This window comes from Thamnophis sirtalis, unplaced genomic scaffold (genome assembly GCF_051295495.1).
Source record: "Thamnophis sirtalis isolate CommonGarterSnake01/CBP01778 unplaced genomic scaffold, rThaSir2_p1.2 scaffold_2, whole genome shotgun sequence".
Classification (NCBI taxonomy): domain Eukaryota; kingdom Metazoa; phylum Chordata; class Lepidosauria; order Squamata; family Natricidae; genus Thamnophis; species Thamnophis sirtalis.
The window spans coordinates 73408337-73434399 of NW_028261382.1; the positions used below are offsets into that span (position 1 = coordinate 73408337).

At 40.4% G+C, this 26063-nt stretch overlaps 1 protein-coding gene across 3 annotated transcripts in view; it reads right to left on the reverse strand.

The window, feature by feature from the left end:
* KAT6A (lysine acetyltransferase 6A) overlaps nt 1-26063 on the reverse strand; it is a 79294-nt gene that overhangs the window by 48419 nt on the left and 4812 nt on the right. For all 3 annotated transcript variants that reach the window (XM_087706093.1, XM_087706094.1, XM_087706095.1), the window contains exons 3-4: nt 5233-5341; nt 1756-1871 (exon numbers count right to left, since the gene is read on the reverse strand). In XM_087706093.1, the coding sequence (XP_087562219.1) occupies nt 1756-1871; nt 5233-5341 (225 nt within the window). The remainder of the gene's footprint in view (nt 1-1755; nt 1872-5232; nt 5342-26063) is intronic.

The window sequence follows — 26063 nt, forward strand, 5'->3', positions numbered from 1 at the left end:
TGTTTTACTGATTTATTGTCATTTCGTTACCAATTACATTGTCATCATTTTGGAACTATTGCGTACGAAATTAACTTTTCAATAATTTTTTCACTATTGTGATAAGTAACATATTAAACTAGGAAGCATGAGAAGAAATATTTTGTTATTGCTCTTTTTAAAGTGTCAGCTTTTGTTTTCACATAGTTGTCTTCTGCTTTTCTATTTTAAAAAAAACCATCTTAAATAATGTTTACATAAATAAAAATACCGTATTTTTCGGAGTATAAGACGCACCAGAGTATATGACGCACCGGACCAAGATTTTGAAGAGGCAAATTTTTAAAAAAAGTTTTTGCATTCTGCAAACCTCCCAAAAATGGCCCGTTTTTCACGAAAACGGGCTTGTCCCCCCCCCCACCAAAAAAAGGCATGAATAGCCTTTAGGGAGCTTGCAGAGTGTTCCTGGGGGTGCCCCCCAAACGAGCAAAAAATGGCCCATTTTTCACGAAAACGGGCCCGTTTTTTGTCAAAAAAATTGCATGCATAGTCTTTAGGAGGCTTATAGAGTACTCCTGGGGGTGCGGGGGGGGGGGCAAAATTGAGCAAAAACAGCCTTTCTACAGGCTCTGCATGGTCATTTTGGTGAAGGGGCAGGGTTTCAGGAGGCCAAAAATGCTGTATTCAGTGTATAAGACGCACCCAGATTTTCAGCCTCTTTTTTGAGGGAAAAAGGTGCATTAACTTATACTCTGAAAAATACAGTAAGTAAGTAAAATCAGCCAGGTTTCTCCACTATGTGCTTTGGAAAGAGAAGATTAAAAAGATCACCAAGTACAAGGACCACAAAAATGCTCTCCTGCAAACCAATTTATCTAATGTTAGCCACAGAATGACACAAAGCATCCCCTGCACTTGATGGTTTTAGAAAATGGTCAGGCCCACGGGAAATATAGTAGTTCACAGAATACAAGGCCCTTTGGAGCATTAAAAGGTAACCTCAGCGTTTTGGATTAGATCCAGAAACATGCTGGGAGTAAAACAATTGTTACAACAGTTTCCTGCAGTAAGCTCCAGCTGGACTCCCCCCACTTTGTGCCAGCTGTAGTTTCCAAATAGTCCCAAAGTATCTTTAAAGTGCTCTAATTTGGATGTTACAAAGGTATACGTGACGGTTGCCAAATCAAATCACAGTGTGCAAGTGCAAACAAGATGAATTCTGCAAAAGAGATTACTCTAAGTTTTATCCAGGCCAAGATCATCTTAGGAGCCATGGTGGTGCAGTGGTTGGAATGCAGCATTGCAGGCAAACTCTGCCCACTGCCAGGAGTTCGATCCTGACCGGCTCAAGGTTGACTCAATCTTTCATCCTTCCAAGGTGGGTAAAATGAGGACTTGGATTGTTGGGGACAAGAGACTGATTCTGTAAACCACTTAGAGAGGGCTGTAAAGTCGTATGCAAGTCCAAGTGTTATTGCTCCCTTCCTTCCTGTCTGCCTGCCTGACCTCCCCTCCCTTCCCTTGCTCCCTCCCTCCCTTAGAATGTAGTATTGCAGGCTAACTCTGCACATAGGCAGCATTTCGATCCTGATGGGCTCAAGGTTGACTCTGCCTTCCATCCTTCAGATTGTTGGGGGCAAGAGGCTGACTCTATAAACTGCTTAGAGAGGGATGTGAAGCACTGTGAAGTGGCATATAAGTCTAAGTGCTATTGCTGTGTGATGTAACTTCCAGACCACTGATCCAGCCAATAAAACCTTCAGCTCAGATACTCACAGCATTTTTGCCCTGGTCTCGACAGGAACTGCAGGTTTTGCACTCAATGCACTGCCATCGTAAGGCCTTCACCCGAACGGTTAATTCTGGGGAGAACTTCAAGCAGGATGGATGACCTGTACATGCAAAGGATACAGGAGGAATTTCCATGATGCCAAGGAAAAAACAGTAATATTTAGTAAAAGTAAGATTACAGGTTCTAACGCAGTTCACTCTTGACTTCCAGAGAAGACACCCGGTTTGTCAAAAGAATTCAAAACATGTTCTCGGCACTTTGCATCAATTTGAAGGCTGTGTTTTCAAAAGGAAATGGGGGTTTTTTTGCCCAAGAATTTTATTTCGGTTTTATGAGGAAAACTTTAGTCCCAAAAAGATTTTTGTGGATGGCTGAACCCAAATGATTTCAACATGTCCATGATTCACACATGATTTTAAAGTACTATTCATACAATACTTGTTAAAATCTATGTCTATTTTCATCTGTGTAGCATTTTTGGACAAAGAAATGATTCCTGGCACTAAAAGTACTGCTCATAATGGAATGATCTGTCATCTGCTTTGAGGAAGCCATATATTTTGTTTTTGCTGTAAATGTATATCTAAATTCCATACAGACCACAACTGAGGGCAAAATTTGTTGCTAAGCGTGACAGTTGTTAAATGAATCTTGCTCCATTCTACGATCTTTCTTGTCATCGCTGTTGAGTGAATCACTGCAGCTGTTAAGTTAGCAGCATGGCTGTAAAGTGAAGCTTCCCCACTGACTTTGCTTGTGTTGTGGCTCGCCAGCAGCCAGCAGAGCTGGCAGCAGATTCGGACAGTGAGGAGGTTGGGGAGGAACATAGGCCAGTCCTGGAGTCTGGGGAAGGCTCTGATGAGGGCTCTGTGTTGGAGGCAGAAAGGGGGCCAGGGCCGTCTGCCGGCTATCAGCTGCCTTCGGAGTCAGACATCAGTGAGGCAGACAAATAGCTGGAGTCTGTTCCCAATGTGCGCATGTGCAGAGTTGTCAGACAAAGGGAACAGTTAAAGAACAAGGGTCGGTTTGGGAGTAAGGCCACAGATGGACAGTGAATGGCCCCTCCCAGCTGGAGCCTGTTCCCAGTGTGTGAATGCGCAGAGTTGCCAGACGAAGAGAACAGCTAAAGAACAGGGATCGAGTTAGTAGTATGGCCACAGGTGGATGATGAATGGCCCCTCCCAGAGGAAATAAAAGAGGAGCGAAAGGGGAGTGGAATTTGCAGGAGAACATTAGTTCGCTTAATTGGTCCGTGACTCTCCAAGACTCCTGCCACGTTTTGCAGGTATCGGCCTGGCAGCTCTCCAAGCCAGATAAGGTCTGTGACTGTAAATCCTCCCTTGAAAGACTTCGTTGGATGTGAATGAGCAGAATCCACAGGAAATTAATAAAAAGGGGTTTTGTTGGGACCAGAAGTTTGCTTCCTACTCTCGGGAAGGCTCGGTCAGAAAAGCTTATCCGAAAAAAGGGGATCACATGATCCCAGGACTCTTGAACGGCCATAAATATGAATCAGTTGCCAAGCATCTAAATTTTGATCCAATGACTCTGGAGAATGCTGCAATGGTTTCAAGTGAGAAAAAGGGTCACAAGTCACTGCAAGTGTGGCTTCAAATGGTCAATAAGTGAACTGTTGTAAATTGAGGACTGCCTGTAATCCAAGCACTTGTAGTTTTAGCCCATCATCCACCCATTCTGGCGGATGGTGTCATTTCAGCACTACTGTATGGTGATCGCATTGTTATTATGTCTACTTCATAGGTGAGCATGAGAAAAGCACCCGTTTTATTTTGCACAGAATAAAATCTATCAATAAATTGTCAGAAAACAAAAAGGTTTTGCTCGATGTCGTAAAATGTATAAATGGCAAATAAATAGGACACCAACTGAACAGGTGCACACCTATAAATACCCTGGAGTGCAATTTCATGCTTCCTTTTCCTGGCTTATTCATTTTTCTTATCAGGCCATGTTGCAAAGCGTACCTCTATAGCTATTATAAGATTTTAGCATCTGAAAGGAGCCAGTTATAATCCTGCAGCCTCATAAGGTCTTCCAAGCTTAAGGAGTCCCTCTGCTTCTTTATGGCTCCCAAATTGGCTCTTTTGCAAAGCTTAATGTTATTGAAACCCTCCAAAATAAAATGCATTAGAGCCACAATTCATGGTACTGACATTTATTAAAAATGCCATCCTACATACCGAACAGGCCTAGTTTCTCATGGTGCCTTTTTCTCAGCTTCTGGCTAAAGTTAATCCCATTTCCCATAGGTTTGGCCTCATTAGTATGTATAGATTATTTTGAAATCATCATGGCTTGGAAAAGCCCGTGATAAAAATTCAATTGCTAGATCTATGGAAAGTCTGTACTCGATAGGTTTTTCTAATGCTACAACTACCCTTAAGAAACTAATTTGGGATATAGATCTCCAAAACAATGTTAAGTAAAGTGTCACATTCCAATATTTATCATTTGCTTCCAAAAAAATTGCTCCAGACTATTTAAACATTTATTCTGATTTTAAAATTTTGTTAAGGCCTTCACTGTAAGCCCTTTTATTAATTTCCTGTGAATTCTGCTCATTCATATCCAGCAGTCTTTCGAGGGAGGATTTACAGTCACAGACCTTATCTGGCTTGGAGAGTTGCCAGGCCCATATCTGCAAAACTTGGCAAGGAGTCTCACAGAGTCACAAACCAATTAAGCGAACTAATTGTCTCCTGCAAACTCTACTCCCCTTTTACTCCTCTTTTATTTCCTATGGGAGGGGCTATTCATCATCCACCTGTGGCCGTACTACTAACTCGATCCCTGTTCTTTAGCTGTTCTCTTCGTCTGGCAACTCTGTGCATTCGCAGACTGGGAACAGGCTCCAGCTGTTCGTCTGCCTCACTGATGTCTGACTCCGAAGGCAGCTGATAACTGGTATATGGCTCTGGCCCCCTCTCTGCCTCCAACACAGAGCCCTCATCAGACCCTTCCCCAGACTCCAGGACTGGCCCATGTTCCTCCCCAATCTCCTCACTGTCCGAATCTGCGGGCCACAACAGTTATATAAACTCTAACTTCTAGACCCTGAGCCACAAGGACAAAGGAGCAGCATCTGGTTTAAACAGCGCACACTGACAGAGTCATGCATGATCTCCATTGAAACTCAAAAGTAAACCTCTGAATAGCTGGGAATTAATGCTCATAAACAAGGGCTGACCTCTGGGCCTTTCCTGCAACTGATAGAGAATCGCCTAGCAATCAATGCAGTTGAGAGCCTTGTGACAGTGCCAGGACGTTATAATAATTACCATTTATCTTTAGAAAATATTTACTTGCAATCAGGCCTACGGTAGTACAAAGACCAAATGTTGTGTGTGTGTGTGTGTGTGTGTGTTTCCAACCAGATGAACAGATCATCACCAGCGCCAACAAACCTTAGTGCCCCAAATTTTACATGGAAAGTCACCTACCACTATTGCCGCAATCAGCACAAGAGATGAGCTCCTCTGGTTTCTTTTCTCGGTTTTGTTCTTTTGTACCAAGGCAGAAACTGCAGATTGGGATTGGTTCAGCAACTGGCTGCAAGGGGAGGGAGGGGGGGAAGAGAGGGGAGAAAGAGAACACAAGCTTTCATTAATTAGCATGTTTGCAAATTACTGTATAAAAATGCCTGACTTTCACCTCAGGTGAGAGATGGTAGAACTTGGGGTGCTAGGACTGCTTCATTGCTTCTCCCGTTCAAAGTCAAAATACTTCACAATGAACACAAAGTTGAAAAGAAGCTGGGTCCAAATCACACTGGCAGGAGAAAATATATGGCGGGGGGGAGGGAAGTTTTATTGGCACCTTGGTCCAAAAGAGAAGCTGGCTGAACAATGGATGCTCCTTTAGGCCCACATGATCCAGGGTGGGCACGGATAATTGACGCGCAAAATATAGCCTCTCATTATCAAGACAACCCCTGCCTTCTCGAGGTACCCACCGTTTTCCAACAGAAGGGGCTCTGTCGACTCTTAGGCCCGGCGAGCTCAAGTAGTACTCAGCCTAGAATCATGGATCCCGTTGATTCGGGATGCATGCGACTCTACAGCGAAGGGATTGGCGATGCCGTACCGACGCTAAAGACTTAAGTCAAGTAAGTCAAAGTCACATGATCCAGCCAGGATTCAGGTCAGTGGTTTGAGAAGACAAAGTCAGTCAATATTTCTGTCCAAGGATTATCATACAGGTGGTCCTCAGCTTAAACGATGGCAATTGAGCAGAGAATTGTTGCTGCTAAGTGAAACAGTTGTTAAGTGGGTTTTGCCCCCCATTTTACGACCTTTTTTACTCTAGTTGTTAAGTGAATCATTGCAGCTGTTAAGTTAGTAACGTGGTTGTTAAGTGAATCTGGCTTCTTTGCTAGTTAAAAAATCAGAAAGGGGAATCATGTGACCCGGGAAACACCTCAACTGTAATACAATACAATACAATACAATACCAGAATTGGAAGGGACCTTGGAGGTCTTCTAGTCCAACCCCCTGCCTAGGCAGGAAACCCTATACCGTTTCAGACAAATGGCTATCCAACATCTTCTTAAAGACTTCCAGTGTTGGGGCATTCACAACTTACGGAGGCAAGTTGTTCAACTGATTCATTGTTCTAATTGTCAGGAAATTTCTCCTCAGTTCTAAGTTGCTTCTCTCCTTGATTAGTTTCCACCCATTGCTTCTTGTTCTGCCTTCAGGTACTTTGGAGAATAGTTTGACTCCCTCTTCTTTGTGGCAACCCCTGAGATATTGGAAGACTGCTATCATGTCTCCCCTAGTCCTTCTTTTCATTAAACTAGACATACCCAGTTCTTGCAACCGTTCTTCATGTTTTAGTCTCCAGTCCCCTAATCTTCTTGGTTGCTCTTCTCTGCACTCTTTCTAGAATCTCCACATCTTTTCTACATCGTGGCGACCAAAACTGAATGCAGTATTCCAAGTGTGGCCTTACCAAGGCATTATAAAGTGGTATTAACACTTCACGTGATCTTGATTCTATCCCTCTGTTTATGTAGCCTAGAACTGTGTTGGCTTTTTTGGCAGCTGCTGCACACTGTTGGCTCATATTTAAATGGTTGTCCACTAGGACTCCAAGATCCCTCTCGCAGTTACTACTATTGAGCAAAGTACCACCTATACTATACCTGTGCATTTTGTTTTTCTTTCCTAAATGTAGAACCTTATTCTTTTCACCATTGAATTTCATTTTATTAGATAGTGCCCAATGTTCAAGTTTGTCAACAAACTTGATAAAAATAAATGTTGCCAAACAGCTGGATTTTGATCACGTGTTCATGGGGATGGTGCAACAATCATCAGTATGAAAAACTGTCACTTTATAAGTCACTTTTTCCAGGGTCATTGTAACTTTGAACAGTCACTAAATGAACTGTTGTAATTCAAGGACTACTGTAGGCCACTGTGTATATGGCACAAATTGTTCCCATACTTATTAATTTGGTCACCTTGTAATTTCAAGTTTACTGAGGATGGTAAATAATAAAATGCTGTTTTGACAAAATTGAAACAATAAAATGCTGGGAAAGACTTCTCCCTCTGGTTTGCTATAAATCAAGTGCTCTTAGCACTTTACATCAGCTATATCAATCAGTCTCTTGACATTATCAGCAATATATCTCGCCCCTTTTTAACTGGGTTGATCAGAAAGTCATCTGAAAAGGAGGACAGCTCCTTAAAAAAGCAATTTTAGCTGCTAAGTAGAGATGGAGTGCACTATGTCCATTTTTTGCTGGAGATTTTGATTCTACAAACTCCAAACCAATTCTTATTATTTAATACTAAGACAGTGTTATTGAGTTGTCTGTGTGCTGGTTCTAGATATCCCCCCTTTCCTCGTTCTGTTATGCAGATTCCAAAATCTCAACACAACCCATCCAACTAATATTGATGATTTTTAAGGAAGATACTAACAAATAGTAAAACTAATCAGGCTTGATTCAAACTAAACCTTTTTGTAGGCGTTAAATCTGATGCCTAGGGTGCATTTCACCAAACTGAATATACAGGAAGATCAGAATAAAATGTTTAAAAGATGTCAGGGGATGCATCATCATATAGGCAGAAAGGAAGGACTCTAACAGCTCCTTTCCACCTACTCCTAGCGGGAAAAGTCAGCAATGCATAAACGTCTTTTCTTTTGCAAAAAAAGAAAAAAAAAATTTTTTTTTGAAGATTTGAGAAATTCTTGGAAAAGGTCAAATCAAAACTTCTGCCGCCCATCTCACTTGTTTTACACCACCTCACCTGACTCTTTTCTCATCTCTTCTGGTTAGCTGAGCAACAAATGAGCAACTCTGCAGGACAAATACAGAAAGACTCACGGCAGAGGATAAGAAAAACATTTTTGAGAGTGTAAAAGCTTTCCTCTAGCTGGCATCCCTAAAGGAGTCGCTGAATAATAAACTAACAGTTTTTACAAGTGCAATCAACACCAGTACCTTCGGAAAGAAAAAGTGTATTGAATGCAGTTAGGATACGTGTAATTACAAAGAGTAAGTAGGCAGGGGGAAGACTAATCTTTTGAATCAACTATTATAGGAAGGGGTGTAAGATATCCCTGGTGATATACATAGGCAGCAAAGAAATCTGGAGACAGCGAGGAAAGAAATAAATGTACACAATTGAAGACCTGGGGAAAAAAAGACAAGGGACAGCAGCAAGAGAATCTGGCAGACAGTCAACTCTCTCTCTCCCTCTCTCTCTGCTGTTTTCCTTTCAAGCACATCTATCGATGTAATGTCAGCACAGCCGAAGGGAAAATGGGAGGAGGGAAGAAGGAAAAGGAAGAGTCTGAGACTGGGGGGGGGGGGGGGGAGTGAGACTGTTTTAAGGATTGCCAGCTTCTCAGCGCACAACACAAAAGCTGTCTGGGAAGCCCACTTGCTTGACAGAAGGGAAGACTTAAACTGTTCCCATAGCGAAGCACCGAAAAGAGAATAATTTATGGAAAGGAAGGTTTAAAAGAAAAACACACAGAGATATATACGTGGAGGTAGCCGCCAACAATTTATCTTCTTCTCCAAGCCCAAGAGCTCCTTGAGTCTATTTTTGGAGTTCTAAGTCCAGATGCAGACTGGAATATCAAATCTTGTTTGTAGAAAAAGAGGTCCTTCCACATGTTATGCAATTTGCTGCATTTATTCCATTTCCATCCTTCTGCTTTAACTGCTTTAGGCAAACAACAGAAAGGGAGGAGGGAACAATGACAGTCTGGGCACCCAGTTTAAAACAAAAACAAAAAACAGACAGGCACTCATGTTTACACACTGTAAGTACCTGGAGGCAGATTTACTTTTATGTTCTCAGAGCACAGGTAGGGAGTAGAAAGCCACTCTGCGAGGGCAGATATAACATTTCTCCCTTCTATGTATCACTCTTACTCAGTAGTAATTTAACCTTGGATGCATCATCTTTCATATCAGATCTTTGAAAATATATTCCTAATTCTCCTACCCTTGCATTACTATTAGTGCAGAATATTAGTCATCTGCACCTCTATAACTGTCTGGTTTGGTTCTGCAACAAGATAGACAAAGACTTCAGAGGATAATTAGAACTGGCAAAAAAAAACCAATTACTACCAACCTGCCTTCTATTGAGAACCTGTACACTGCACGAGTCAAAAAGAGGGCTGTGAAAATATTTACAGACCCCTCACATCCTGGACATAAATTGTTTGAACTCCTACCCTCAAAATGACGCTATAGAGCACTGCACACCAAGACAACTAGACACAAGAACAGTTTTTTCCTGAACGCCAACACTCTGCTAAACAAATGATTCCCTCAATATTGTCAAACTATTTACTAAGTCTGCATTACTATTACTATTAGTCTTCTCATTTCCTCCCACTTATGACTGCAGGACTGTAACTTTGTTGCTTGTATCCTTACAATTTATATTGATATTGTTTCCTGATTGCTTATTTGTACTCTATGACTATCATTAAATGTTGTATCTTACAATTCTTGAGGAGTGTATCTTGTCTTTTTATGTACACAGAGAGCATATGCACCAAAAACAAATTCCTTGTGTGTTCAATCACACATGGCCAATAAAGTATTCTATTCTATTCTACACTCTATTCTATTCTTCTATTCTATTCTGCACTTTCTAATCTACACTTTCTATTCTATTCTGTCAGAGACAGGTTGAGAAGAGTGGCAGTGAAAACATCCCAAGCTAACTTCCTAAGATTGGCCCTCCATTCAGAATCACAAGGGTCGTTATGCCAGCTTGAGTGGAACTGGTAGTTTGATTTTTTATTTTTTCAAATGAACATCCCCCTTTTAACATCTCCAGATGAAAAGTATCATAAATCTTGAACTGCTCCGACAATTGACTACGCTCTGTCCTTGGCCAACTGTACCCTTGGAAATGGCAGGATCCTTTTAACGTGCAGCGGTTTTTCAGATCAGTCCCTTTTTTATTATTATCTATGGCTGCAGGATACAGAAAACGGCACTCAATTTTGACATCAGGTCCACAGCTTCAGAAGTGGCTGTGAGGCATTCTTTTGGGAATCCGTGTACTTTGAAAAAAAAGAAAAACATTAGGGAACGATACTTGACTCAGCGAGTTCATAAATAAGTGTAATCTCAGAAGTCAAGCGTTTCTTTTTTGCTTCAGTTCTTGAATCAAACGGAAGATAAAGCTTGATTCATTACACTTGTCTTTTTATCAACTGCCTTCCAGATAGAAGTAAACTACAACTCTATCTGGCAGGCGTTAAGGGTATGCTTAGCGGTCAGCCCAAACATAACACTACTGAATCTCCAGATGTGCCTTGACTAAAACCTCTATCATTCACACCGGTGAGTATGGATGTGGATAACAAAAGTTGTAGTTCAACACATCTCCATATTCAGTAGATTAAGACTTAAGCTCACTGTTCTTCAATCTTTAATGCAGCAGTGTCCAACTTTGGCAACTTTAAAATTGGTGCACTTCAACTCCCAGAAATGGGATTGAGGTCCACCAATTTTAAATTTGCTAAGATTGGATACCGTACTTTTTAGAGTATAAGACGCAGCAGAGTATAAGGCACACCAAGATTTTGAAGAGGTAAATTTTTTAAAAAAGTTTTGGTACTCTGCAGACCTCCTAAACCCTCTGCACACCTCATTTTTTTTGTGAAAACTGGGTTATGCAGAGAGTTTGAGAGGCCTGCAAAGTGCTCCTGGGGGCTGGGAGGGGGGCAAAAATGAACAAAAAACAGCCCATTTTTCGCAGAAACGGGCCCATTTTTTTACTAAAAAGGGGGCATGCATAGCCTTTAGGAGGCTTGTAGAGTGCTGCTGGGAGGGGGGGGGAATGAGCAACGAACAGCCCGTTTCTCGCTCGTTTTTGCTCTCCCCAGCCCCCAGGAGCACTTTGCAGGCGTACATTTTTGTGAAGGGCGCGGGGTTTCCGGAGGCCAAAAATGCTGTATTCAGTGTATAAGATGCACCCAGATTTTCACCCTCTTTGGGGGGGAGGGAAAAGGTGCGCCTTATACTCCTAAAAATATGGCACCGCTGCTTTTTAAGACTGCTTCTAAAAACATGCCATTGAAGGAGAGTGAATTCTTCATCACCGAAGACTGCATTCTTAGATCCCCTAATCTCATGGCACTTTTAAGTTCCTCTATCTTGGAAACGTGACAACCAAATATGGTTTCTTATCATCACTTCAACGACTCTTTCAGGGTGAAAACAATTGTTATGAATATATTTTTAAATTGCTTGGCATTCTTACAGCAATCAGAATGATAGCCAGGTAAATAAATAAAATATGCAATAAAGCAGGTGTTATATATAACACCATAACATAATAGCGCAGCAGAAACAACTCAGCTACTGCACCATGGGGTGGAAACAATATCAGCCTCAAATTGTAAAAAAAAAAATGTTTAGTATTTTACTACTGGTTCTCCACTGGGTTCACTAGGGTTAAAAGGAGAGAGAGAGTTCATAAGCAAGGACATACCTCTTATCTGTTTTCAGTCATGAACAAAGAAACTGAAGTCAGAATAAAACAAGTTCAAGTACTGATCCACTGCAGGAAAGCACCTTGGACAAAAGAACGAATCAGTCTTCTTTTGAAGCCCTCTAAAGAATTCCCCCCCCCCAAATGAACAATGTTGAGTATCAAAAAAGTTCCCACTAAGGATCCATGGTTAATCTATTAATCCACGATACCTTGAGGATATCCTGAGGACATCTACTTCACTATGGGATATGTACTTCCTTCCTTCCCTCCATCCCATCCGTATGTGTGTCTGTTTGTGTGTGTATTTATATTTCTATATAAATTTATAGAGCTACACAACTCACACATAGGTGGTTCCAGGCAGCTTACAATATTTAAAGATCCATCATCATCACTGTCATTGTCATTATCCATCTCTACCTCACCCCCTCCCCCATGGCAGCAACAACACTATCAAATCAGCTCCATTCTACTTGAATTTATATAAATATCACCACTCACTGACAAAAGGATCATCGCCACTTGCCTTAAACCAACACTAGTCATTTCACTACTATGTGCCAAAGGATGAGTATTTATTGTTTTTAATTTCCACAATAAATTTCCAAGGCCTGGCTATTTGTAAAAGACACAAAAACAGACACAGTTCTTAAGGTGTGTGTATGTGCCTAAAGATTGGAACATTCCCCAAGATTTCAAAGTTGATACACGGATTTTTAAAATTAACTCCGGCTGTAACAAAGATTCATGTTATTATCATGAACTGGCTTTTCTTGTGCCAAACAAGAAGAGGAAACATTTCTTATTTCTGTAAAAAGCATTTATTATTGGTTCAATGAACATGTTCTATCACATAAAGAACAACCATTTCAAAAACAACTTTATGGCTGACAGTAACTCAGTTCTGAGCTTCCCTTTGGCAATGACAAGGAAAGAAAAATTAGTTTCTAAACCAGGGACTTCAGTTGAACAAACAGATATAAAATATCCAAACTAATGACAAATGCCATAAAGTGAAAGGAGAGTGAGAGTGGATAACTTAGTATTTTTAAAATCCATGCTATAGTACTTGACTGGTTTATACTGAACATCAAATCAGAATGTGATTTTGTCCTTTTATTAGCCACGATTTGCACCGAAGCTCACATCAACTCTTGCTACTGACCATAGTGACTAGATTCCTCAGTGGAGCTATAGAGTTGCATGGCTATTTTGTCAATATATATCTGGGAAGACTTAATTCCTTCAAAGTTTGCAATTTACTTTTTACATGGCTGCATGCATCTTCTTTAACCTTGCTTGGGGTACCTTTACTTCTGAAGCCCCTGTTTCTTCCAAACTCCCCTTTATTCTATGTCATTCGTCTCTGCATTCCAATACCCTGACCAACTACTGGGCAACAGCCCTGATCCTGGAGCTGCCTTAAACACACACACAGCAACAGAAGTGCAATCCACATATTGAATCAATAACTAAAAGATAATCATAAACATAAGAATAAGCTTGCAAACATCACATCCTCCTCCAGCAAAGGAATAGCGTGATGAGATCACAGTGTTATACCTGCCCTCAAGTGTCTTCTTTTCCATCCATATTCTCTTCAATCCAATAGCATGAAAACAGAGACCTGCTACAGCCCATTGTGAAACAGACAATCCTACAACCTTCCATAATCTTCTTCCAGCCTTATTGTCGTGTGCAGAGAAATTCCAGCGGGTCTCAACACAGTCATAAAACAGCAGAAGGAATAAGTACTATACTCATGTTGAAACACCCATTTTGTAATTTGGCTGTTCCTGCATTGGGAAAGAATATCAACCTTTTCTTTTGCTTTTTAAACAGAAAATACAGAATTCCTGAACTGTGGAAGATGACACAAACTGCAAAAGTTAACTTATTTATCTCATCCTGAAAAATTGCTTACACTGACTGCAATCCAACCACGTTTTTTGCCAATTCCTGCAAAACAACTCTCAGAACACCAGATGAAAAAGTAATAAATAGTAAATATGCCTAATTTTCTAATATACATACATCATGGAACTGACCTCCATTTTTGGCACATAATTCCCATCAAATTCTAAAATGCTGAAAGGAAAAAATAATCCCTTTAAAATTTAAGTTTAAATAAAAAAATGCATAAGATGCACAGGCTTAGAGAAGAATACACTATAGCAATAGCAATAGCAGTTAGACTTATATACCGCTTCATAGGGCTTTCAGCCCTCTCTAAGCGGTTTACAGAGTCAGCATATCGCCCCAACAGTCTGGGTCCTCATTTCACCTACCTCGGAAGGATGGAAGGCTGAGTCAACCTAGAGCCGGTGAGATTAGAACCGCTGAATTGCAGATAACAGTCAGCTGAAGTGGCCTGCAGTACTGCACCCTAATCACTGCGCCACCTCGGCTCTATGCCATGTAACCAAGCTGAATTTTATTAGGACATCATAAAAATTTGAAGGGGAACATTTTGGTAGATGATCATAGCAGAATGGAGTACTATACAGTACAGGTAGTCCTCGACTTACAACCGTTTGTTTAAAGATTGTTCAACAGCAAAAATGATTAATGCCCAGTTTTCACACTTACAATCATCCCTGTTATCACGTGATCAAAATTTGGCCGCTTGGCAACTGGCATGTACTTACGATAGTTGCACTGACCTAGGGTTATGTGACTGCCATTTTTAACTTTGCCAGCTGGCTTCCAACCAGTAAGTAGAAGCCAGATGTGCTTAATGACAGCATAATTCACTTAACAACTGCACTGAATTGCTTACCACTTGTAGCAAAAATAGGTCATATAAAATGAGGCACAACTCACTTAATTGTCTTGTTTAGCAACTGAGATTTTGGGCTCAACTGGAGTCGTAAATCGAGGACTACTGGTATAGTAAAGAAGGAAGTACAGACATAAGACCACTTAACTTTATGTAGGAAAAAGCAAACTTGGGCTGTAATTATTCCTGGGAACAGATTCAGCTACATTGCAGAGATCTTTTAGCATTTTTTAAACTGAAAGTTGAGCATACTTGTTCGTAATTAAACTTTTTAAAAAATATACCCCCCCAAATAGTGTTTTGAACCCCAGGTAACTATTTGTTACTATCTATATATCACAAACAGTCCATATAATTACTAACAGGCTCATTGTTGGGAGAGGAAGACAGGGCAATTAACAGCTTTTCTATACATTGCTCATTCTTAAATAAGCTGGCAAATAAATCTGGAGGCTAATGGCTGACAAAGTTATAGCAGCCAATCTCCCCCATATTGGCAGATTGAACGAATCACCTTCCAATTAACTCCTCCCTACTTAGTTAGCTTTAATAAGCACAAATGAAGAGGGTGCATTCCAGACTATTAAAGAGAGTTTATGCCAGCACCAGAGTCCATTAACATTGTAATAACTGTTTTAACTGGGGGAAAATGTTTTAAGGTGTTATAGCTGGCTGCAGATGCTGTGTTATATCCATTAATGTTGGACTACCTTTGCAACTGGTTCAAGTTCAGTGCCTATAGCGACTCCCTTAACCAAATAAAGGCATTTTTCCACACTGCCTGTTTTTGGGGGAACCTCAGCTCCTGCGTCTTTACCTAGATGGGGTCCTTTGCAGGCCTTTGGGACTAAATGCCAATAGTCTGTCATGTTTCTTTGTTTAAAATTCCAACTCGGGCTCTGTTTCCTCCTGTTGCTTTGTTTCACGTCGCTATTATGGAAACGCGCGGACGGATACCGTTTGCACGATGCATTGTGTTTGTTATTAGGAATCATTTCACCTGTTCGCCAACCCAGTGAAGAAAACTCAGACTAATTTTCTGGCACTGAGGTTTCCAGAGTTAAGCACAGATGGCGGCCATCTGTTGAGATCATGACTCCCCTTGTCAGATAAACAAGCTGGAATACAGCAACGCATCTAATCCCGCTCCACTTGGAACAGACCCTGCTCAAAGGGGTGTGAGGTCTGCTCTCATCTCACTACACTCCTCCAACAACCACAAATAATTTTTTTTTAATATTGGCTCCATCCAAAACAAACTATTCCATAAGCAATATGTCACTTTTCTGCTAGTTAATTATTGTCTCCAAAGTTTGCTTAGGAGGAAATGCAATATTAATGATATGGCAATGTAAAGAGCAAGAGATCACCTGCCTTTTAAAGATTTTCAGAAGTTTATTCTAGGCATGCCATTAGAGATGAATGACCTACTTGTTTAAGATACTAAAAATTCCAACAGAACATTGCAAACCTCTGTCTTATTTCTGTTGTTTTTAATCCCAGATTAAAATATATTAACCAGATGGACAGTGTCTTCTTTTTTTTAATGTAGAAAAAAGTAGATAAGAAATTATGGATCAAAAGCTTTTTGAAACAAGAAGATCATAGTTAGGCAGCTAATTTTTAATATGAAGTACATCCCTTTGAGAAAGCAATTCCATAATCTTGAGACTTCTAAACCTTTAATTAAATGGGTGATACTTAAGAAAGAAGATATTTGCTGCCATAAATTTGGATTGAGGCAAAGAGAAAAGGATAAATTGTGATTATATAAGTATTATATAGATCTTTTTTCCTGATAATTCCTCCCCACACTTTGTTGTCATATTTAGTTTATTTAAATTTTGTTGTATACATGACGTACAATGACAATAAAGGCTATAAAAAGGTCAAAATTGGTATACTGGAAGCTAAGGGAAGTGCATGGACAAACAACATACCATAATATTTTGACTGAGTAAGAGAGGCAGATAGTATTTGAAACCCACAAAACTGTCTGAATCATTTTTAAAGGTAGCTTCATTCATCCAATCTAAATTGGATGTCCCCAAGGCATAGCTCTACCTTCCAGGAGAAGGGCTAACGGATAAGACAGCACAAACCATCTTAAATAGGATTCACAGCATAACCTGGGTATATTTCATGAAGCTGATCTTAAAAGGAAGGTGTGATCTACTAGCCCAATGACTACCAATCATAAGCATAAATATAAAGACACAACTCCTCATCTGGATCGAATGAAAGGAAGAATTACCATCAGTTCACAGGAGCTCCTATGCAAAAACTATTTCCTCCAGATGTATCTACATCTGTATATAAATCCATACTGAGGAGCACACTGAACCCTTAGAACAACTATTGGGAATAGGTTTTGCATGACCTCAGATAGGAAAGCTAAGACTCAGAAGAACCTCCATAAGTCAATTCCCCAACTTCCAGCCTCAAAAAATGGGAAACAAAGGCAATCTAAAACTGAAACAAGCCATTTAAACCATCTACTCTAAACAACTAAAAAAATATTACTTTGGACTGTTAAACTTTTACCAATCAGTATTTAGATAATGTGTAATTTAAATAAGGCAGGGAGGGTAAACACAAAATAGTTGTTTTACAGCAACTAACTCGCCTTTCCTGTGAGAAAAGAAGCAATTCGTTAATGCTTTCAAAATGCTGTGTAAAACACCTAATGTTTCAGTTGCTTCTATTCTTAGTCGACGCCTGAGGAGCAAGCAAGGTTTCATTTCCTTCACACAGTGGTTGGCTGCTGCACCTAGTTTAACACCAAAAAATACCTTTCAGTTTAGAATCTTTCATGAGACATGTTAGGAGACTGAAAAGGCGCTATGTCAACAAAAACTAAAATTAGAATTAGGTTTTAAGAGATACTTTGCTAGTGTAAACATACCTCACCCTTGATTTTTTTTTCCTTCCTAGGTTTTTTTCCCCTGCAAGTGAAAAGTCTTCTTTTTTTAATCAATCAAGTATTGATCCATTGGTTGCAACAGTAATTGACCATCTGGCATCTCGCCTAAGTTTAATGTCATGGGGTTGAGAGAAAGTGACTATAATTCACAGTCTCCTGGTTTCTAAGACTGGTGCCCTAACTACTGGACTGAACTGGCCTCAAGCCTTCACCCTGATTTGTTTTCTAAATAAAAAAAAAATCAAACTAAATCTATTTTGTCTTAGTTTAACTAAGGTTTTAACATAGTTAAGCTGAGTCTATAAATATCTATCCAAGCATAATTAGAACTGGATCAACTGGAGCTTGCTAAGAGGAATACAGATATTGTATTGCAGGTTGTGTCTTGAAGAAACTTTGTCCAAAGGTTGAGAAGACCTATCCTGCAAATCAGAGAGGCAATCCCAGGAATTATAAGTACAGATATAAATAGCTTGTTTACTTCCTCCCTAGGCTAAGCAGTATTAGCTATTCTCCTTTTGGCAAAAGGAACCGCAGCTGTATTACAAACTACTCTCATTAGTAAGAATATAAATTATTTGAATTATTTTTTTCTTGGGACTAAAGATTTCTCTGGTAGAATATTTTGTTTAAAATAGCTTTAAGCAACTCATCCAAAAATGCCAATAAAGCAGAAGATTGTAATAACATTGAGCTATCTTACCATTTAAAATGGATTAAAAACAGGGATTAAAATAGATTTTTAAGAGGCAGCCAATAAAAGAAAGTTGTAATGATCAGGTTTAAAATGAAATCTGAGTATAAATATGTTAAAACACAGCCACACAGAATCTTTTGGTGAAACACCGGTTTACCCACTTAAGGTTCTAGAAAATTTTGCATACTGAAAGACTAAGCAATTTTGCTAGGATTCACAAATAGAACCAAACAAAAATCCTTAATTCATAGATACTCAATAAATATTTCATTTCTTAAATTTCATTTATTAAATTTATAGGCCGCCCAATCCCAGAGTAGTGCCATAACGGAATTGGGTTGCATGGCAAGAAATCAGCTCATATTCATTTAAAATATAAAATATGTGGTTATTTAAAACACTTTAATTGTAAGAGCTAATCTGGAACATATATATCAAGTATCAGGGCCTAGCTAACCTTGGGTGATCTCAAAATGAAACCAAAGGTAGACATAGATTTTACTTAGATGGGAGACTACCAGGCTACAGATTAGGAAATTAAATCAAATCAGTCTTTATTTCAGTCATAGAATAGCAGAGATCAAGACGTTGAAAAAATATTCTGGAAGTAAGCTACCCTATTTTCTCAGAAAACTGCACTGGTGTCTCAGTTTAATCACTGGGAAATGAGTTTGACTCAAATGAAACTTTATCTTGTATTTTGCTTAGGAAATGTGTGCATTAGTAAGATGAAACTCAGGTAAGCCAATATGGTAAATTGTCTTGATTCATTTTACAAAATCAATGTATTTCATTACAGTTTTCAAATATTTGTATTCTAAGAATAGATCGTTGCGAATCATGCTACACACAGCAGGATTTGAGGCAAAATGGGCACGAGTGCCAGAAACATAAATTACCAAGTCCTCCTCCAGATGGATCATCCTCTTATCTTTTGTTCCCTCCACAAGATTAGTGAGATACAGACACTTTGCAATATTAGTACAAATACTGTCAACTGATACAACTTTTTTCATTAAATCAAAACTGCTCTCTATTACGTCAAACTATCACTTGGAAGTGGCAGGTCAGAAGAGCAAAAAAAAAACCTGATGCACCAATTCATATAGTATGAATTTTACAATTCTTCTGTTAACTTGCTATTAAAATTGTGGTGCACAATATCTGGCATGTAGTCCTTGACTTACGACCACAATAGAGCCCAAAATTTCAGTTGTTAAGTGAGACATTTGTTAAGTGATTTCCTGCAGTTGTTAGTGAATCTGGTTGACTTTGCTTGTCAGAAGGGCGCAAAAGGTGATCACACGACTTTGGGACCCCAAGACATACATAAATATGAACCAGTTGCCAAATGTTGGAATTTTGATCACATGATTATGGGGATGCTGCAAAGGTCGTTACTGTGAATAACGGTCATAAATCACTTTTTTCAGTGCCGTTGTAACGTTGAATGATCACTAAATGAACTGCTGTAAATCGAGGACTATTTGTATTGCTGAATTTGTCATAAAATGGGCCAAACTATATCTTTCCCCACATCATTTTCCCTGGTACTTCTGTCCCAAAACAGACAGGACTTCTCCCCAGTTTCATGACAGTCCACAGTAGTAAACTTACAGTTTTATTTTCCTTTGGACATTGTTTAGAGAAAAAGCAGAGATAAGATATAATGCAAGAGGCAGAACAGTAAAAATACTTTTTGCTTGTAATCCTGTTTCCCCATCCACTCATTTCAAATTCCTGGCGAGAAACTACTAAGATTTTGATTCAGGGAGGTTGTGGCTATGAATAGCTCAAATAGAATCTGAAATGAATAGCTTACCAACGCCATTGTTTTTCTTTCCTTGTTCTTTTGCCAATCATGATTCTATCAGGTGCTAGTGATAGCCCAATAGCACACATACACAAGACTTGGTCAACCTTTTGACTTGAAAACTATGATAGTCTAAGGACAGGGCTTGGATCTAAAAGAAGTTTGCTTAAGTGACTATTTGAAAAAGTCTGGAAACATTAAAAGACTACACTTCATGGTAGGGTAGATACACATCAAAGTACATGCACAGAGCAGAAGGCAGCAGTAGAATCACTCCACCAATAATTCTGTAGAATTAGGAGCATTCAAAAACTAACAGCTTTGACACTCCATGCAATAGTTTATGTTACACTGGATTTCTAAAAATGACTCAGAAAATATATGCAGGACATACAATAGGGATAAGCAGTCAGGCAATCCCCACCTGTTTTGGATCAGAACTCTCCTATTGCCTTGTAACTGACCATAGGGTCTGGGGCAGTTTGGGAATTCAAGATATTCAGACTCTCACCAAAGGCAAAGAAAAGTAAATTGCTGGAAATAGTTGAGCCAGTTCAATGAACAGCCAATAAATAAGGTGAGTATGAATTACATAGAAAGCAAACGTGGGAGATTTTCTACTTATTAAATTGGAAAATTACAGTTAAAAGCTGGGAAAAATATTAATGCCCTGCCTGGCATTAAATCATAATTTATTAGTTCGTCTTCGACAAGGAACTACAGCTAATGGAAGCCTTCCTGGTTTGCTTGCCAATTCATGAAAAGAGTGAAGGCATTCTTATATTTAGTTTAGGTTATTAAACTGAAATACAATAATCCAAATACAGCAATATCATCTAACCACTGTTTCAGGTTAATTAAATTTTGAATCACAAAGAGTTGTCTTTATGTCTTAGCACAATACATTGGCTCCCATGCAATGAATGGAGCCGTTGGTCAATATTAACATGCATTCTCCATAATTTACTAAATGGTGTTTCTTTTGAAGCATTGGGGGCCAAAGGAAACATTTACTTGGAGAATTAGGAACAACAATTCTAGAGGTTTTCCAAAACACAAGCATATACAGCAGCAAGACTTTCCTAACATAGGTCCCTCCAGCTGTTACAGACCACAAATTCCAAGAGAAACAAACCACAAGAGTTCCAGGCACAAAATATCTGAGAGCACAGTTTCTCAAATAATTTTCCCCCAAGGAATGATATGTCACTCTTTAAAATAAGGAAACTTTTATTCTACAAGAACTTTCAGAGTGCTATAGTTTAAAATATTTTATTACAAGGTTTCAAGATTGTCATATTCACTCTGAAAATTATGTTGGAGCATTTATGTATTTACAGGTAGTCCTCAACTTACAACAATTCATTTAGTGACCATTCAAAGTTACAACAGCACTGGAAAAGTGACTTAGGACAGCATTTTTCACACTTAGGACCATTGCTGTATCCCTTGGTCACGTGATTAAAATTCAGATGACTTGGCAACTGGCTCATAGTTATTACATTTGCCCTGCCCTGCGAATCATGTGACCATCTTTTACAATCGTCTGGCAAGCAAAGACAATAGGGAAGCCAGATTCACTTAACAACCTTAATAACTGCAGTGATTCACTTAACAACTGTGTCAAGAAAGGTCATAAAACGGGGAAACTCACTTAACAAATGTCTCATTTAGCAACAGAAATTTTGAGTGCAACTGTGGTCACAAGTCGAGGACTATCTGTATTTGTTTTTGGCAGTTTCTGATTCCAGACCAGTTCTTCACTGACCTTACCAAACACATCAGCCCAGCTATTAAAGGAGATGAAATCTGTTAGCCAGGTAGCTGCATAGTTTAAAGACCACCGCTATGTCTCACTGTTTAAGGGCTGGATTTTAAGAAAATACTACCAAGAGTCTATTTTTGGACTTCTAAAACAATGTTAATAAAAATGGATTTTCAGACTATTCCATTATATTAGACTTTATAGAACAAGTAGGCTCCATTCACAACACCATATTCAAGATGCTCAAAGGAGTTACAATTGAAAAATTAAACTGACAGATAATAAATTAAGTGCGGGTGCTGCTTACACACTAGTAAAAAGCATACACAAATATTCAAATGTTCTCTAAGAGGTGTAGAGAACGCTGCCTTCTTGAAAGAGATCGATAAAGGGCCAATTGTTTTGGATGTGGATTTGGAACTCAGCATGTGTTTACACTAGGTTTGTTTTTAACTGCTTGTCTGGTAGCCCACAAGCGAAGAATTCCATGATGATGAGTGACAGGTCTGGTGGAGGAGAGAAGAGATTCTTCCACTTGTTTCCCTGATAGCCATTAACAGGAAGAAAAACCTCTATACTCTGATCAACAAAGAAATACAAGCTAATTACTGCACTGGCTAACAACAATTCCTATAGTCTATAGCTGTGATGGCAAACCTATGGCACACGTGCCACCTGTGGCACACAGAGCCACACGCCAGCTGTCAGCTCTGGCATGTATGCATGCGCCAGCCAGCTAATTTTTGCCCTTCCAGAGGGCCAGGGGAGGCCATTTTCTCCCTCTTCAGAGAAGGGCGTTGGTACTTACCTGATACGCCTCTTCTCATAGTGGGGGGAGGAGTATCCAGAATGGGTTGACTTTGTCCTCTCATGATTGGATGAGTCAGATAAGCTCTTTGAGCAACGCCCCCTGGCCACCAGGTATTCCCCATTATTGGCGAAGAACTCTATCCGACTCATTCAATTAAGATCACGTGAAGTGTTAATACCACTTTATAAGGCCTTGGTAAGGCCTCACTTGGAATTCTGCATTCAGTTTTGGTCACCATGATGTAGAAAGGATGCCGAGACTCTAGAAAGAGTGCAGAGAAGAGCAACAAAGGGGATTAGGGGACTGGAGGCTAAAGCCTATGAAGAAAGGTTGCAGGAATTGGGTATGTGTAGTTTAATGAAAGGAAGGACTAGGGGAGACGTGATAGCAGTGTTCCAATATCTCAGGGATTGCCACAAAAAGAGGCAGCCCCACTATCTTCCAAGGCACCTGAGTGCAGAACAAGAAGCAATAGGTGGAAACTAATCAAGGAGAGAAGCAACTTAGAACTGAGGAGAAATTTCCTGACAGTTAGAACATGGAATCAGTGGAACAATTTGCCTCCAGAAGTTGTGAATGCCCCAACACTGGGAGTCTTTAAGATGTTGGATAGCCATTTGTCTGAAATGGTATAGGATTTCCTGCCTAGGCAGGGGGTTGGGCTAGAAGACCTTCAAGGTCCCTTCCAACTCTGCTATTGTATTGTATAGTATTGCATTGCATTATATTTTGCTCTTTGCCTAGCCGCCCCCACCCTTGGATGGGCCTTCAGGGGTAATCTCTAACCTGATTGGAGGCTCTTCTGTCCCTCCAGTGGAGCTGCAGACTTTAGCAGCGAGGACTTGATTCCTGCTTGTCCTCCCAGCTGCAGGGGGCTGCCATCTTGGGCCACGTGGGGCCTCTCCTCCCCCTTCTTCCCAAATGGCTCTGCGGGGCAAATACCATAGCCCTGCCCTCAAGACTTAGCAACAAAAAAACAAAAAACACAGCTTGTACTACTAAGAGCTGCTACTCTCCCCTGTGGCCTCCTGCTGATAACTGCAGATAGCTGAGACCCTTCTCCCCCACCCCTCTTCTGTTCCTTAAAGGGGAGGTTTTTCCTTAAAGGGAAGAGGCTACTCAGGCAATCAGAAAAGGACAGAATAGGGCTTGCATAAATTGTGATAGCAAGGTTGCTGGAACACAGGATGACAAAGCCAAAGGGAATCCTCCCCTGGGGGGAGGGGTTCCTTTCTTCCACCCTGCCCAAGTGGCAATCTTTCCTCAGGTTGGGAGGGGGGGTTCTTCCTGCTGCAGGCCTTGTGGCAGCTGCCTCTGTGATTCATCTTGGAGGTAGGCTTGGAGTGGGGGGGATTGATCCATGGCCTGCCTCTTTAACCCCCTTGATGGAGATATGCCTCCTTTTGGCCTTTGCCTGCCTCCCCCGCCCTTGGCTAATGCCTCTGCGATGGTCTTTAACCTTTTTAAGGGCTCCTCAGAGCCTCCAATGTTGTTGCTGCAGGGCTGAGAGCTCGGCTCCTGCCAGCCTCCTCTGAGCTACTGGGGGCCGCCATCTTGGACCACGTGGTTTCAAGATGGCCCCGGCTCCAAATTCAAAAAGCTCCTCTTTGCTGGAGCACATGGAAATGGCTTGTGCCTTTGCAGGCTGCCATGTGGCTGCTGCTACCGCTGGAGGCTCTCTCTCACCTTCCCCTGCCTCCCGCAGCTCTTTCTGAGCCTCTGAGCAGGCCCTCCAGGGCGTTTTAACAAGCCGCGGTTTGTCTGCTCCTGTGAACCTCTGTGGCAAGGGCTTGCCTCCAGGAGGCTTGTGCCCTCTCCTCCCGCTTGCCCGGCAAGGGTCCTTACTGAGTGACTCCAGTCTCACTCAGTGGCCAGGGCAGGGTGCCGCCCCAGGGGGCTTGTGGCAATCCAGTCCTTGCAGGAGGAGGCTGTGCGCAATGTAGGGAGGCAGGATTTGCCAGGTCCAAGCTTATTTTCCTTAATCCTTTGTAAATTACTAGAGGTCCAGAATGGTGCACCTTTCCAGTGAGTGGATGAGTCAAATAATGGGGAATACCTGGTGGCCAGGGGGCATTGCCCAAAGAGCTTATCTGACTCATCCAATCATGAGAGGACAAGGTCAACCCATTCTGGATACTCCTCCCCCCTCACTATGGAGAAAGCCTCCGGAGGCTTGGGAGGGGTCATGCGCAGGTGGGCAGGGAGGATTAAACTGGTATGGGCATGGGCACAATTGTGGAATTTTGGCACACCATAAGAAAAAGGTTCGCCATCACTGGTCTATAGATTGGTATCACATATTGCCTGAGAAATAGTTTAAATAGTTGAGTAAGTCCTAATGGTAGGATCCATGCAATAGAGTACTATATAGCAAATCATAAACCATAGTTTGTAAAACAATGTGACTATGGTCATACAACACACTAAACCAAAACCAAACAAACCACATCACAGGTTAGTATTAAATTCTGATCTATTTTTTTTTCTAAAAAAACAGCAAGCATCACAATACCAAGTCCTAACTAGGCTTTCTTAAGAGATACATCACTGGACAAACTTTATAAACTTTCCTGCAAGATAATTTCAAATTGTAAAAGACATGCAATAAATATTCTTTATCTTCCTTTCTCAAACATATCCCACCCCACCCCACCTCACCCTAGACAACTATTGTATTCTGCTGGGCATACTGTAGCATAGCCTCAGTCTTGTCTGGACTGTTTAATAGAAATGTCCAAGTATTATGAAGAGAGAAAAGAGAGAAGGGAGTTTTAGAAAAAAACAGGGCTGCTGCCACAAAGAATAGATGCACACCTAACAGGTGAACACTAAAATTATTTTGGGATTTTACAATCCTACGTAGACTTTGCTTGTGTCAATAGTATAGACATCAGGACAAACATGCAGAATTAGTAGTTAAATATGCCCCAAAATAAAGACGCTGTGTCAACATGTAAAAGGAATGATGGTGGCAACAAGGCACGAAACACCTTTCCACAATACAAGATGAATTGTTCAGTGAAATCCACATGCTTCCTTAATACTTTTCTTTAATCACACCCTAGTAATATTTGGGGTTAATTGCCACAGGGCAGGAAATTAACCAGCAGAGAGGAAATTAACCACCCAGAGTCCTTCGGGATTGGGCGGCCTATAAATTTATTAAACATCAAATTTATTTATTATTAAAAACAGTGCGGCAGCTAAGTGTTTTAGGCAGAAGAGCTGGATTCAAAATTCTCCTAACCTTAATCATAGGGTTACTTTTCTCAGATCAATCTATCTCACACAAGTTAACAGAGGAGGTAAAGCCAGATCAGCTATAATATACAAAATAGTTCCCCTTAAAAGGGAAGAATTGTAGGTTTCCAGAAATATAGAACTTCTCCATTTAAACAAGACAGTAAATGTAACAACAATCAGGATAGACACTAAACTAACACTGCTTGCAAGGAGACAGGCAGAGATAAGACTTGAGAAAAGCAGACTATAA